General features: G+C 38.6%; 1 protein-coding gene across 1 annotated transcript in view; it reads right to left on the reverse strand.

Moving 5' to 3' along the window:
* Positions 1–16,885, reverse strand: part of LOC139717148 (uncharacterized) — a 51,662-nt gene that overhangs the window by 9,327 nt on the left and 25,450 nt on the right. The window contains exons 15-19 of the mRNA XM_071628649.1: positions 9,979–10,525; positions 8,401–8,722; positions 6,114–6,240; positions 4,918–5,047; positions 1,298–1,605 (exon numbers count right to left, since the gene is read on the reverse strand). Coding sequence (XP_071484750.1) covers positions 1,298–1,605; positions 4,918–5,047; positions 6,114–6,240; positions 8,401–8,722; positions 9,979–10,525 — 1,434 coding nt within the window. The remainder of the gene's footprint in view (positions 1–1,297; positions 1,606–4,917; positions 5,048–6,113; positions 6,241–8,400; positions 8,723–9,978; positions 10,526–16,885) is intronic.

A 16,885-nucleotide genomic window follows, 5' to 3' on the forward strand; every position in this document is an offset into this window, starting at 1 on the left:
GCCTAAAATATTGACATCACTGCAACACGGATTGTGAAAGGGACATTCATGTATTACTCAGCTTATCCAAGTTGTCAATGACTGGATGGAAGGAATAGGCAACTCACAACAAATTGATGCCACAATTTTGGATTTACCAAAGTTTTTGACTGTGTATCTCATGATCAACTTAAATCAAAACTACACCACTACAGTGTTAGAAATATAGTCCTCGACCGGATTAGTATGTTTTTGACTCAGCGACAACGTGTCATCACTAATGGCAAAACTTCTAAATGGCATCCAGTAATATCGCAAGTTCCAAAAGGGACAGTGTGGGGTCCCTTACTCTTTCTAGTTTACATCAACGATATTGTTGAGGAACTTCAGTGCAGTATACGCCTATTTGCGGATGACAGAATTTTACACACCACTGTTTCAAATGTTCAGGATCGTAACAAGCTCCAAAAAGATTTGGACGACGTTTGTCAATGGGCTTCAAAGTGGCAGATGACTTTCAACCCTAAGAAATGTCACATCATGTCAGTGGGGTTGAAGAAACATGAACTCCTCCACAAGTACACCATGCTTGGAGAAACCCTGGCCCAAGTTCATGAACATACCTACCTTGGAGTGACAATTTCTGATGATCTCTCTCGGAAGTCACATTATTGGCGTAGCGTTAATAAAGCAAATAAAGTTCTTGGTATTCTTAAAAGAATGTTCACCAGTGCACTTCCAGTACCAAAGGCAACGCCTACAAAGCTCTTGTTCGACCGCATCTTGAATATGCATCTGCTGTAATTGATCCATACCAGGTCAAGTACATTCAGGTGTTAAACAAAGTTCAGAGAAGGGCCGCTCGCTTTGTGGTCAATGACTACAGGCGGAAGTCCAGTGTTACCGCAATGCTGAAACATTTGGCATGGGAAAGTCTAGCTGACAGACGACGCTATGCCAGATTGAGCCAGTTCTACTTAATTCACAAGGGAGAATCCCCAATTACATTCACCAAGCTCCAACTCAGAAATTCTAACCGCTCAAGTCGGCGTTTTACAACAGATGCCTACAACATAATTGAGTCCAGAACCAACATGCATTTGTACTCTTTTCTGCCCAGAACCATACAGGACTGGAATGATCTTCCCTTTGCCATTACATCAATGCCATCGTTAGATAAATTCAAGGCCGCATTAAATAAATTATGATAAGTCGCATCTGCACCCGACCACAGCGTCATGGAACATTTGTTCTGTTGCTGTGTATCCGTGATGATGATAACAGTAAAAGGACTCCAATTAATTTTTTGTACACCCACCTTGCCCTTTTCAGCCTCCATGGAAGATGGAGTGGGAACCACATCTGCATGCAGGACATAAGGCTGGGCTGCAGGTGCTTGAATGATACCCTCTCGCTGACCAGCCTTGGATTTCTTGGACAACCTTTGCTTTACTTTGGATTTGGGGGACTTCTTGTTTACCCTCGAGGCATTCTGCTTGGATTTCCTGAGTGCAGCACCCTTACACGGCCTCGTTGGATGCTTGAAAGAACTTGTATGATTGCAGTGACCCTGATTAATAGATTGCTTCTTTACGACTTTTTTCTTCCTGTTACCTTTCTTGATTTCTGAAAGGAAATTGCACAAGGTACAGCAACAATGTAAATAAATAAATAACATAATATACACAAGTTCATGTACTTGTATAAAGTGAAATCACAAGCAAACCAAAGTTGGACAGCAAAGAAGCATGACTCTGCACAATGTGGCTTTGTAAACAGGCTTCCAGCATGCAATTTGCAATGCTTCCCACACTGTAAACTGAACCAACATTTCTCATCAACTTTCTCTGTACTATCAATGATAATACAAAACTTATGGCAGTGTTATTTCATCTACAAGACATATGCAACACTAACCAAGCTTTCTATTTTTCACTCTTAACTACTCTGGTGTGTTGAAAATAATCATATTTGTAATAACCAAATGAAACTCTAAAATCAGTGCTATGAGATATTGGTTCCATATTGGACATGAGTACATTTTTTTCAAGGATAAACAGAAATTCACCTAATTTGAAGACAGGCATCAAAGAGAGCACACATGTCATAATACAAAATCCATTATCAAATACAAATATGAGACACTTCTAGCCTTAAATTTCCATCTTTGGATCTAAAATATCACAAACCGCAAACAAATTCTAAACTTTTCTACAAGGTAAATGGACAATATCATCTCATGTGACAAATGCTTGACATATTTCTCCACAAGCCTTGTAGCATAATATCTTGCCATAACAATAAAGCCATCAATATTTTTCCTCTGTAGTGTGTCCCTTGCAGATATGCAAAGGCCTGTGATGTGACCACTTCCTTTTGATGTGTTAACCAGTACAGCCATTTGGCCGAAAGCAATGAATACATTTATGAAGCAGCGTTTCCATAGCACAGCAATTGCTTAATGTTCTGACTACTGCACCAACTTAGAGTCAAACATATAAAGGTGATTTTTAAAGGGTGTGTACAGTTCTGGTTGAGGTGAGGATTTAGCTTTTAACGTTTTTCGAGATATTTAGAAATCACTCTATGAGATGTCAAAGAGCATGCAGTTCTAAGGGGTACCAAAAGTTTATTCGATGAAAATTGGTTTTGAAATGGCTGAGATATCCAAAAACATGGTGAAACAAAGAGATCCCAATAAAGTTGTGGCATGTCGCCTTTTATTATTAGCACTTTTTGGGACATCTCAGATATTTGAAAACCAATTTTCATCAAATAAACGTTGAATCCTTCTTAAAATTACATGATCTTTCATATTTCATAAGAGGCTTTTCATTATCTCACTTAGGAATGTTTAAAATATGAATCCCCACCTCAGCCAGTACTGTACAGTCCCTTTAAAGTGTAATTCCACATCAAGTTCAAGATACATTGGAATAAGCCAGTTCATAGGTCCACTTTGTGCATGAACAGGAAAAGGTCATTGTGATAACAGGCACATTGCATTTAAAAGTCCATGAGATTAGCATCTGTGATGTGATTATTCATGAAATCCTTATAAATGGTGTTTACCATCACATCGATTTCTGACTATACGAAAGAGTTCATTAAAGTCTGGTTTTGGCAACAATTACAGATATTACCTGTTAATGCATTCTATGCACAACAATAAAAGGAAACTTCCCTAAATGTTAACTGATGGGTCATTCTAGTCACCTTGTAACATACGTAAGTTCATCTCATTTGAACATGAATTTCATAAATGTTGGGCAATCTTAAATATATATGTATCGCTTTGAAAACATACAAAGTGCCAAACCAACTGAGAAATAAGAAGGGTTATTTGGGAAAATTTACTCATGAACTTATTAAGAACTGGCTTAGGAGAGTGAAATCAGATAATGAGAATGGCAGAGACTTCATCAAAATCAGGCATAAAGCAAAGAAATTTATTATGAATACCAAAGTTTTATTAATTCATCAAATGGTGAAATTGATTGCAACACAAGCACACCTTAGCAGTCATCACCTCAATAACTCTTCTGCTGGTTAGTGCACTAGGATATCATGAAAGAAACTCAAGTTTTGGTCAATAATTCAAGTGCATGCCCATGCAAATTAGAACATGACATATATTAAAGATATATGTGCAAGTCGATGGGAGACTAGTTACATGTATCATCATCACCTCCAATTTACAAAAGTGGTTACTACTGGCATCACTGTTTTTGTAAAAAAAAAAAAAATGTAAACAATCTTTAAATCCATAATTCTCATATTTTCAGTCTGATTTTGATGAAAATTCCACCTTAATGTCTGCTTTCACTCTACTTATTGAAGCTGACTTCAACTCAGTGTGGAATTACACTTTCTTCTTCTTTTATTCAAAGGGACATGCAGCAAGCTTGGAAGATGCACAGGACAAATAATAGGTGAGAATATCTAGTTTAGCACACAGGTAGAGCTGAACTAAGAAGGAAATTTGTATTAAAAGGGGAGTCTGTACAATGCAATGCAAGGATCTTAGATGAAGTGGTACCCATGATGTCACAGCAAAGTTAATTTTCTTAAATCCTTCATCACATTCCAAAACAGAACGGAAAGAGAAATGAAGGCAGCAGGGAGAACGATAACACACATTCTTGAAAGAGAGCTCATTTATAATAGGAGTAGACAACAAGCACCTGACAACCCATAGCTTTCAGTTTATGTCAGGCAAGTCTTTGTGTTTCAATATGCACATCAGCCTTGTGTAAATAGATAAAATCAATAACTTAGTCTCTAAATAAAAAAGAGTCATCAAAACTGTGGCCATCAATCTAGCTTCAAAACGTGTTTAGGTTTCTGACACACATCTCTGGCTGGATATTCATGTTAACCCTACACAATATAGACATGCAGTATTACATCTATGTTGCTAAAAGGGAGGAGTTATCGATCAAATAGTAATGTCATGCCAACTTAAAATTGTTTGTAGGTTTTTGATACATTGCAGTATATGAATGCATTCATGTCAGCTTTATGTGATATCGAAAATCAAGAACTATGTGGATAAGAGTCCCCCTTAAAATCATGCCAGCTTTATTATGCTTCCACATATGGGCAGAAAATTTTTAGATACAAAATGGAAAATGCAAGCAGAGAATGGATGCATATATTCAGCAGCAATGGTGTGCACAGAATATGAGTAGATTGTGTGAGAGAGAGAGAGATAGGGAGATAAGAAGAGATAAATAGACTGAGGTAGAATAAAGAAGTGTGTATATAGGTTTTTGGCTTTAGGTCACAGCATACATGAATGCAAGGAAGAAGCGCTGTACATATCAGAGATGTTGGGAGCATACTCCACATGTATCCATGTGCCGTTGTCATGTGTTGGTGCCATGGCAACAGTAATCCCCTCCTCCTCATTGTCTAGATCCCCGAGGAAACACGCACCGTCTGGTATGGGCTGGGCGGGACTCCGCATCACGCCTGGCACACCAGTCGATGATGTCGACGACTGGGATGATGATAGCGATGACGATGACTGATTTAGGAGATCCCCTTCCTTCTTTATCTCCTTCACCTTGAGAGAAAAAAAAATATACAAAAGAGATTTCACAATAACTTGATTGGGTCTGCTTTCTTTGACACTAATACCACATTGACTAGATGCCATTCTCTCACCCTTATCACTCCCGCATACATTGTTATTGTAATTCTTTCTAGATCCACCTTTACATGAAAGAGACACATTAGCTGCAGTCATACTGGCAAAAAATCATGAAGCTTAAGATCATGATCTTTAAGATCTCGAACTTTTGGCAGTGTGACCACAAACTTCCCACTCAAATTTCACATATTTGATTGCTCACAACAGAAACGTCATGAAGTTTATCATGTGACCAGTCTACCACCTGATTGCGGCATCGATCGATGGTTTTTGGGCGGTGCTTCCACGGGATGCACCTGTATGCATTTTTACGTCAAAATCATTTGCTGTCAAATGCCATATTCTTTTTCTTGTGCAAGCATACTGGTGAGCCAAACTTCTTAATCCCAAGATCGAGAAGTATGGCTGTCAGTGTGAACAGACAACCAAAGTTCGCAAAGAATTTGAGATATTACACTTCTTGATCTTTTGTCAGTAATCATGGCTATTGTAACACTTTGTGGTCTTAACTGGCACTCTGACCACCGAAACTGTATCCCTTTAATTTCTATTCTTTAGGCTGTCTGTACTGCTGGTTTTATCAAAAACGACTCTTCATGTAACTGAAACAATTCCTACTTTTGCTCAATCTATCACTGCCATTGTGTATGATGCAACATGAAATGTTCTACATGGACAAATAATGAGTGAATTTTGAATTTCCATGTCTTACAATTGTATGTCCTTCCCTTCAAAGGTTGATAAATATGTGCATGACATGCAAGTTGCTTTTAGGCATTATCTGCCTCACAAAAAGAATACTTCCTAGAGCTCGAATATGATATCTTTTGTCTTTGTCTATTGTCTAAATCATACATGCATAATTTAGCAAACGCTATTGCTAGCACAAGTCAATACATATTTGTTTTTCTGACTTGTGAGTGCAAAGAAGTTTTAATCATTATTCCATGTTCAGCTGCCTTTTGTCTATACTACCTACCAGTCGGTGGTCCATTACCTTTCTTGGATTGGATCTCCTTGGTTGGTTGACCTGGTGGATAACTTGTCGGATTTGGTAGGCCAGTCCTTCCTTCGTCTTGGTATCAGGCTGAACTGTACTGGGAGGTCTGGGATCACATTTTGCGGAGAGAAAACCATGGTACTCAGTGAACCCTGACTCATTGCATAACCAGAGATGACAACCTGCTAAATATAACAGCAGCATTCTGAGGGCTGCAAAAGGCATATTTTTGGTGGACAAACAGTACTTTTACTGTAATAGAACTGGCGACTGGTATGCCTCCGCCATAATGCATGGTTCTCTGAATAGGTCTATAGCACAATGTCTTGACAATGTGTGATGACAGCTTCACACAACTGGCAAAATATCAAAATGACAGGTTTGTCACAAATGCATTGAGTGTTCACTATCCTTGAACTAGGTTTATTTGGATGAATGGCTATACTGTCTAAGAGTGCAGGTATTTGGGAGTTTGAGGATTTGTACCCAACTTTTGACCCTTTTATAAGTTTAAAGAAGTGAAATTTAGCACTTTCACTTGACCTTTGACCTCAAGGCAAGAAACTTCCAAGAGAATCTGTATTGGGTAATATATGCATACACTAAGTTTCAAGAAAAAAACCCTGCAGGCATTGCATAGAGCATAAGAGAGAAATAATGACATTTTGATGAGTTGACCTTGACCTTTCACCCCTGACCTTTGACCCATGACCCCTAAATTCCCTACATATTCACTGCCAGTCAGTACATGCATATATACTAAGTTCCATGAAGATACCTTGATATATTTTTGAGATATGGAGAAAAAAAAATGAAATTTTAGCCTTGTGCACTTGACCTTTGACCTCATGACCCAAAGCTCTTTCTGGGGAATCTTTATTTGGTAGTTCATATATACACCAATTTTTAAGAAAATACCTTCAGGCCTTGCATAGATATAGGGGAAATAGTGAAATTTTGAGCATTTGACCTTGACCTTTTGACCTTTGACCCTTAGCATGTGGGCCCAAAAGTTGATAGGCACAACTTCGCCCACTCATACATCTAAATGCCAAGTTCCATTAGGATACCTCTGACAGTTTTTTAGATACGCTGTCCACAAAATTGATTACGGACGGAAGGATGGACAGACAGACAGACGGACGGAAAGACGGACGGACAGACGGACAACCCGAAAAACATAATGCCTCCGGCATTACTTCGTGGCAGAGGCATAAAAATACTACAAAAAAGGTAACTGTTGGCATCTCTTTGTAACCAATGGAATAATTTTTTCTCCTTATTTTGGAAGCCCCCCCCCCCCCCCCCCCCCCCCCCCCTTGTTATGGCCAACTAAAAAAGTTGATATTTTCATGCCTTTTGCACTCAGCTGAGGGAGATGAACTTTGTGTGATTTTTAATTTTACAGAATTAAGACATTACATAGCAGCATACACAGCAAACAAAAATATTTGCATGCTTTTATGTTTATGCTAGTTTCTGTTAGTGTGAAATGCGAGAAAATTTTCACACTGCGGCGGTTTCCACTTTTACGGTAGGTCTGAGCAGGATATATACCATTATTACCCGTATCAGGCATCTGAGCTGTGATTCTTCGAAACTGTATTCCCTACGTCTTACGCGCGGGGTTACGCGCCAACAGGGAGAAGAGGAGCAAGTTTTCCATATTCCCCGCTTTGACAAATGCCTATGGGATTTGCGTGTTAAAAACGAGGGGAATATAGCATCCGGGCACTTGAGTCCCCTAGTGAGGAAAATTTGCTGTTGATGACAGTTTCTCGCGGAGTAATTTCGCGACGAAGGGCAAATTCCCCTAGGTTAACATGCAAAACTAAACGACGATCGCTGTTACTGTGTGAGCCTTGCTGTTTCTACGCGCGCTGCATGCCCGAGTTTCGCGACAGAGGGCAAATTCACATAGGTTAACACATAAAAATAGGGGAAGATCCCTGCGCCTGTGCGAGTTAGCTGTTATACGCGTGCTGCGTACCTGAGCTGTGTATCAGGATGCAACGCGCAGTGCGGTTTAGAGCTCGAGCTGGCTCTGAGTGGAAATTGTTAAAATTTACATTGCAATGATTTATTTTGCTGCTCTAGACGCCTGAAATGGGTAATAACAATGATATGGACTGTTTACTTTCGGGGGATACGACATTGATTGCCCTCGTCTTTGACTTGGGCAATACAATTCTAGTTCAAGCAATAAATGTCGTATCCCCCTCAAGGCCAGCCCATATTATATGAACATCTCATGTCAGCTACAAACCTGTGTGCTCCATGAAGCACAGCTGAGGTGCAGGAGACAATCATCTCTTCTTTCTCTTCCTTCCGCTTGCTGCTTCTCCCGGGAGGTGGAACTCGAAGCTTGGAGCCTGCCTTGTTCCTGGCCACCTCGACCACTGCCCCCGTCTTCTTGGTCCATGTCACACGGTGGTGACTGCTGGGGAAGTCCCGGGTGCTACCGCCTGTGAGCTCCTCCTCACGTTCCCCCAGCAGCACGTAGAGATTGACTCGCTGCTGATCTCTGCCTGACAAGGTGGAGAAAGGAGCTCCATCCTCCCCCTCCCATATACCGGTGGAAGATGATTCTGTGAATATGGGTGTGGCAGGAACAGCATGAAAGTTCTTGGCTTCCACATGAACTTCTCAAACCAGTACGTAATTCTCAGACAAGTGACCCAGTGGGTCCAGAGCTCACCCATGTATGGCAAATTCACCTTCCACACATTCTTGCCCCGTAATAAATATCATATGTTTTTAAAATCTTTAAATCTAGTTTTATTATGTATTTTACATGAATGCATAAACTATACAAATATCGACTGCTACAGAGGGAGATGGTAAAACTATTTGCATCTCGGTGATTTCACGACAGTGCCATGCCCCTCAATTTCGTCTCGGGGCATGGCACTGTCGAGAAATCACTGAGGGCAAATGGTTTTACCATGACCCGAAAGAAAGCAGTCGATATTTATTTTATATCCCTCTCCGAGCATTTTATTAGGGTGATGACAAGGTTCCCTTTTGGAAATATGCAGGCTTAATGTTAGTTCTAGGCCGTGGCAGTGCAGCAGTGCATGCAGCACGTAGCAAACGCCACCGCTGCGCTGTGTTATATAATAGGCCACCATGTACAGTAATCACTGTTGTTGATTCCTCCGAGCTATACAGCGTAGAACTGTGAGAGAAAGAGGTCCAGGACTAGAAGAAGTAGGCCTAAAGCGGCTTTCTTATCCAGATCATCTTCAAAATCGGTTTTAGTTTCCTAAAATAATTCCTAAACCGTACCTGATATGTTGTACTTCTGCTATAATTTACGAAATTCCTCCGCTACTTGAAGAAGTCACTTTGTCAATTGAGCTGAATTGCATTGATCACACACACGCCATCGCACCACAGATATATGTGATGCCATATACGGCACCGCGCTAGCTAGCCTTTGTAGCTAGCTAGTATCGCTACTACGCGCACTGCGTACATTCTCATGTGAGAAATTTAGATATCGATCACAGAATCACAATTGCGTGCAAATCATGGATTCCCAAATGTACTGTATCACGCTAAATAGCAAGTCTTTGCACCGCATTCAGCTGCTCGTAGATAGCTAGTAAAACTACCCCATTTTTGTGCTCTGTACAATCATATTGCAAGAGACTTTATATGAGGGATATAAAAATCTATATCTCTTGCAATTCTTAATTTGTCTAATCAGCTTTGAAAATATGTAGTTTTATAGTTTTGAACAGTGGGTACAAAGCTATGGGCTTTCCGTGCCAAGCAGCACCCACAGCACATCAAGGGTTACGTTGACTGGAGATGGTCAGAACTCCCTCAGGACACCTACCCTGAGACTTGGTCTCCTGGATCTGTCTGGAGATCTGTTGGCTGAGAAACTGACGCATCTCGGAGGAACTCTGTATCCACTTTGGAGGATGGGAAGCCAACCTGTCGGCGTTCTCAAGGAAGAGCCTCATCTCGATGCTGCTGCTGCCCATCTCCCCTTGCAGGATGGAGCGCATCTTTGAAGCACCGGATGTATCTTGCTGCATCTTCTTGGTATCCGAAAACCTGGGCGTGTCATTTCGCATCTTTTTGTGGCCTCTTCTGATGGGATTGTCAGCCTTCCTCTTCATGCTCGGATGGCCGTCCCGAAACACATTCTCCTCCTCCTCTCTCCTCCTAACAGTCATACCATTAGTCACTGCATCCGACACTCTGTGAAACCCGCCTCTATCACCGCCTCTGTCACTCTCTCTTCTGACGGTCTTTTCCGCCACTCTGACCGAGAAGTTCTCCTGCTGGTGGCCTCCAGACAGGTGGATGGGAACTCGGGGAGTGGTTTTGGACTGCATGTCAGCATTTGGCACAGGGGCATGGCTTTTCATCCTCTCCTGGCCAGGAAAAATAGCAAGAGAAATAAGAATCAGAAGGAATCTTTCATTACACAAGGAATCATTGACATCAAACAGAACCAGTTTTGGAAGCATTATTTTTAGTTTTCTTTTTCTTCGCTACTGACCATGCAAAGTCCAATGATTTCTTAATCATGTGGACTACCAACACAAAAAATATGAACTGTCTGAAGGCCATAGACACTATGACACATGAACATACATGAGGACTTGTGATCATGGGAACTTTTCTTCTGTGAATTTCAAAATTAAATGATTATCCAGCATTCTTTATGTGTAACCTTGGCTTGCACATGTGTACTTTCACAGGTTGTAAAAGGAAAACAGAGGCTTGTTTTGTTATGGCGTTCCTTCACCTCAATTTTGGTTGAACAAAGGAAATGTCCCAGGACTTTCTTGATGCAGCTTATGTCAGCTGACAAAATCAACCAAAACAACATTGAACCTGTGCAGTTTTAAAATGATAGAGTCATAGTCATTGTATCTAGTTACTTAAAGCTATCTTATTGAAAATGTTCTATTTCTATGTATCTAACAAGGAAATGACAATGACAGATAGAGCCATTAGTCCATTCTACAGATTGAAAAAAAAATGGGCAAATTTGAAAAATTGATAAAACTTGACAGCATATCTTACACAGGGTTACTGCAAGCCAGTGATTTCCACAAATCAAATTTACTTTACCCTAAATCCTGTCACTGTGAAAAAAAAAAAAGGTAAAGAGACTATTTTACAAAGCAGTTCTATTTAAATTTGACCCCATTCAAACAACCACTCAGTCAAAAGGTATTTCCACCATCACCACTGACATTACAAATTGAAACTTTGCAAAACTTGTGAGGTCATTTGAAACAACTTTAATTTAATACAGGAAAGGTAGGCAGAATTTCCTGGTGTACATGGTTACTTTTTGAGATCAAATGCTCTGTAAAAAAGAGGAGAAATGTTAATTTAAAAAAAAATATTTCAAACATCTCACTATGAACAAAGAGCACAGAAAAAAAAGCAAGACTGAGTTCATTGTCTACTTCTCTGTAAACATGTAATAAAAAAATAATAATGTTGCTGTAATGAGTAAAAATGTGATCTAATACTATGTGAAGCCAAAATTTATGGACAGCAATCTTCAAATGTTGAATTAATGAGATGTCTTTGTTTTTCCACCTGTAAATGGACACAAAATGGACTGATATGAGTTACACTCTGACCAGTCAATGCAATAATGGTTTTGAATCACATACAATTATTCGGATATCTCCATAAATTGCTGAGGACATTCATGTCATTTGTACATAATATTAGAGAACGCAGAGACAGGCATCGCGACAAGTTCAACCATTAACATCGAATTGTTTGTTTGAAAAATCATACAAATTGACCGAGTATAGAAACACTTGGCTGTCATTCATGAACTGAATAGTACTGTAAAAATGATAGCTTTACTGTAAAAATAAATGATGGTGCTGCATTAATAACAGACGAACAGGATACCTTAAGAAATAGTAAGGCAGATTATTCTTATACACAAACCTAGTAAGGATGTTATGCTCTACCTGGTTCAGTAACCCATATCATTTGATATGATTATAGAGACAAATCCTCACCCAAAACAAAGAGAAATTATAGACTGATGGGGACTGCGATGTTTCTTGCTTTCAATGCTCTCCTATCAAATTCCTCCAAACTGTTTAACCCGTTGAGGACGAGTCCCGAGTAAACTCGGGCATGGGTCTATGGGAAATGTTGTAGCAAAATCAGCCCATCTTCAACGGGTTAAGCTCCTTTGGAGTATAGGATTGTGATGAACAGTGTAGGCTAGTAATTTGTCAACACAAGTTCATAAGCGCACAATGATGGCTAAACAGAAATGTCATTCCATATTCAAGTCGACATAGAATATACACAGACTTATTCTATAAAATGCATAGCATATAAAACAGAATCAAACAGAGCAGGGGACATTCTACTGAAATCAAACATATGGCAAGAGTTACAGAATGTCCAAGCTATATAATTTTTTTTCATACAACTGCGTAATTCACCACAACTACTTACGCGTGCAAGTTAGGTAAATGAGATACTGCTGTCTCAAAATAATCCCTTTGGTCTATAAAAAATTTTTTTAAAAAGAGAAAACAATGTTTTGGTTCAATACTTAAGCAATTGCAATCTCCTTCATATCAAAAGTCTTCACAGTCAAGTTAGCAGAGCTGGTGCATCAGGCACAAATTATTCTTTCAAGATTTCACTTAAAATAGGGAAAAATTTATGAGAGATCTGTGTTCATCTCTCTTGGAATCTTGCAAAAACATTATTACCTCTAGTGTGATTTTGAACAGAAGCTCAGCATCATAGACATATCTCATTTCTCGTTGTTTTGAAACCTTTGTTTTCCTTGTTTGATTTGCTCTTTCTATGAACGTCAACTTTAACATGGAGTGGACTTTCCCTTTAAGTTCCGTCAACTTCAATCTCATATAAAATTTAAAGAATCTCATATGAAATAAAAACAATAACATACACTATGGCAGTATTAAGAAGACTAAGAATATAGACATACAATCAGATTATTACCTTATCTGGCAGAATGTTGCGGTCCATCAAATCATTCAAAATATCTAGATAAATTTCTCCCATAATCCATTTAACAAATATTGCTTTATGATCATGATTTGGCAAAAAATGAAACTGGCCATTTCCAATGCATTTTTCTTGCATACTTACATTGCCAACAGGAATACCTTTCTAGCTGTGTATCAAACCTTAGTTCAAGTTTTGTAAGGTGCTTTTTTCTAAGTACAATCATCCTTTAACGATACTTTCAAATCAGCTAAAGCAGTTTAAAAAAAAAGGAAAGACAAGAGTGAAGTAGCATTAAGTAATTTGATATACAGTCTCGATTTGAAGCCACCCTTAGCAGAAGCATGGATAGCTAAAAAGACCAGGACATTGCACCTAGAAAGTTTGCACAGTAAACAATGATCCGTACCAGATGTTTGACTTAAAACAACACGAGAAGGCAAACTTTCCCATCCTGACTTGACTGCACCAGTCCATTGCTAGAAGCAATATCTAGAACCATGCCTGGTTGGTATGTGTATACTTCACAATCCAATATGCTGCCAGTGTATGTAGTACAAATAAAATTAAAAGAACAAAGAAAAAAATCTGTGGTTTTAAATGATCATTTAATACTTTAAAAAAGTGGAAACAAAATGTATGTACAGGGATTTACCAAACTTCATTTATCCCACAAATTTTTTCATGCTTCAATGATTTTTTTTTCATCCATTTATGAATCAGTTGTGTTTTAACTGAGACACCACACTGCTAAACAAAGTCCTTAAGATAATGAAGAAGGGGGAGAAATAGATAGTCATAAACTTGTCTACTTCAGAAAAACTTTGCTTTCATGTAAAGGATAGGATTGCAATAGCTAGTGGCAATGGAATCAAATGTGGCAGTGGCCATAATGTAATGGTGAATGGAAAAAAAAACCCAAGGCAAGTGCCAAAATGTGTCTCACCCATTTGCGTAGCAAAAATGTTTTTCTAACTCCCGGAAGTTCATTGACCCCGCCTATGACCTTTGACCTTGTGGTGACCTTCAACTCAAGGGACATTTACAATCCAAGTTTGGTCAAAAATGTACAAAGGGATCAAAAGTTATGAGCCATAATCAAAACGCGCCGTAAAAACTTAGCATTGGACCCATAAAGTTTGTTGACCCTTGTCTGTGACCTTTGACCTTGTGGTGACCTTCAACTCCCCAAGGGACATCTACCATCCAAGTTTGGTCACAAACAGACATATACATCAAAAGTTTTGAGCCATAATCGAAACGTGCCGTAAAAACTTAACATTGGGCCCTGCAGTTCATTGAAGCCTGCCTGTGACCTTTGACCTTGAGGTAACCTTCATGTTTGGAAAAATGTGTAACTTTGCATAACTACTCTTCTCTCCAAGTTTGGTTGAAATTGAAGTCCTCAGTAGAGAGTTATTGAAGTTTTTGTAGCGTTACGGATGATGGACGGACAGACGCCGCAGGCGATCCCTTAGTCTCCCCGCACCTCCGGTGGGCTCGACAAAAATCTGCTATAAATAGTCTCTGCTAAGAATTCCAACTCATTAAAGGGATCGTATAGTTTTGGTTGAGACCTAATTTCAGGTTTCTAACATTTTTTGGTGAGATAATGAGAAACCACGTATGAAATAGGAACGAGCATGTAATTCCATGAGGAATCACCGTTTATTTGATGAAAATTGGTTTTGAAATGGCTGAGATATCCAAAATAGAGCGATTCTAACAAGTGTGGGACCCACACTTTATAACCATCGCTTTGTTTTACTTTGTTTTTGGATGTTTCAGTCATTCCAAACCCGAATTTCATCAAATAAACTTTGAATTCCTCTTAAAATGGCATGCTCTATACTATTTCATAAGTATTTTCTTGGTATCTCGCAAAAAGTTGAAGGCCCAATTCTCATCTCCACCAATACTGTAGTATTGGTTGAGATGAGGATGCAGCTTTTAATTTTTTTTGCGAGATACTTAGAAACCACTAATGTAATGTTAAAAGGCATATAATTCTAAGAGGAATTCAAAATTTATTTGATGAAAATCGGCTTTGTAATGGCTGAGATGTTCAAAAAAAAAGTAAAACAAAGCGATCGTAATAAAAAGTGGGTCCCACCATTTATTTGAATCACTTTGCTTTGAATATCTCAACCATTTCAAAACCAGTTTTAATGAAATGGACTTCTTGGTAGTAAACTAATTCCTTTAAGAATTGTATGCTCTTTCATATTTCATAAGAGGTTTCTCATTATCTCACAAAAAATTGGAAACCTCAAGCCCCATCTTAATCAAAACTATACCATCCCTTTAACCGTATGCAGCCCAAGCAATGGCAGAAGGGTATCAATAAGACCCCTCAACAGTTTTTTTTGGCATTAATTCAATTTTTTTTTATTCACTAAAATTTCATGGCTCTTTTCTTTCACATCTTGCTCACATTTGGAGACCCTATTCACGAAAATCGGGGTATGCTTGGTGAGATTTAACAGCAATTCTGTAGTGCCATAAGCATAATTTTGTGACCAGTCACTGACAATGGCAGTTTTAGATGACTTTTGTGTGTACAATTTATCGGTTTATAAGAAATGTAAGAGTAATTTTTTTTCCTGGTTTTTCTGACATAACATACCTTTTGGTTATCATCAACTATTCTAGATAAAAAGAAACAATGAAAAACAAATATATAAAACAAAGAAAATTCACTATGATACTGCATTTTGTTTACGTAGATGTGTTAATGGTACAAAGAATATTTAAAGAAAATAAAGCCCATTTGAAGCTTTATTAAGGGATTTAAAAACTTAAAATCTGATGCACAAAAAATATCACGCATAAATTAGCATTATTAGCACAATCTATAGAAAACAACCATGCTTTTTGGGAAAAAAAAAACACTCTTGGAGATGTGATGTTCAATGTGCATGCCAATTTTCATCACTATTGCACAATTGATGGCTGAGATCGCAAGGGCCATATAGGGTTAAGCACACGTAAAAAAAATAAAAACTTGTAACCTACATCAAGCTTGCGATTTAAGAAATCGAAATATTTCTACATATCAAAATCTATTTGTACAAATGATGTGCAATATGTTCTGACATTGTGCAGTTTTCTGATATATATATGGACATAGTGCAAAGTCTTCATATAATTCAGGAGGGTACATGATCATCCCGCCTTAGCCCAACTATACTAGCAGAGATTTAACAACTATTGTGCGTGCACTTGACATTTGTTTTTAACAAAAAGGCAGGCAGTTTGGAAGTAGAATGCTGTAAATATTGCACAAAGTATAAGCTGTGAATGCCCTTTTTTTACTTTCCAGCTGACAAGCTGTTTACTGTAAAACACGATATTTTCGCGGCGTGAAATTTTTCGCAAATTGGAGCCGACGGCCTTTTTCGCGGCACGAAATTTTCGCAAATTGCCTCTAACATTCAATCCGCATAGTGTAGACAAAAAACTTTCATGTGCATTTTAATTTTGTGAATCTTGGCTATCACGAAATTCGCGAAATTAAAATGCACGCAAACATTACTCATTTTACAGTATGCATATGTGACTGCCCAGCTCAAAACCCCTCAGAAGTTGCAGATTAGGATCTCTGTAATGGATCAAAGTTGTCATTTGGGTTCCATACCAACTCAATTTTTTAAAACTTTGTCTACCTGGGAGACTAATGTTTTCTTTACCTTCTGACAAAATTTGGCAGCTTGAAACAAAAACAAAATTGCTATATGAGCAGCTTTTCGGCACTATAT

This window comes from Diadema antillarum, unplaced genomic scaffold (assembly GCF_040938485.1).
Source record: "Diadema antillarum isolate AM-2024a unplaced genomic scaffold, OU_Dant_1.0 scf00000072, whole genome shotgun sequence".
In the NCBI taxonomy this organism is placed as follows: domain Eukaryota; kingdom Metazoa; phylum Echinodermata; class Echinoidea; order Diadematoida; family Diadematidae; genus Diadema; species Diadema antillarum.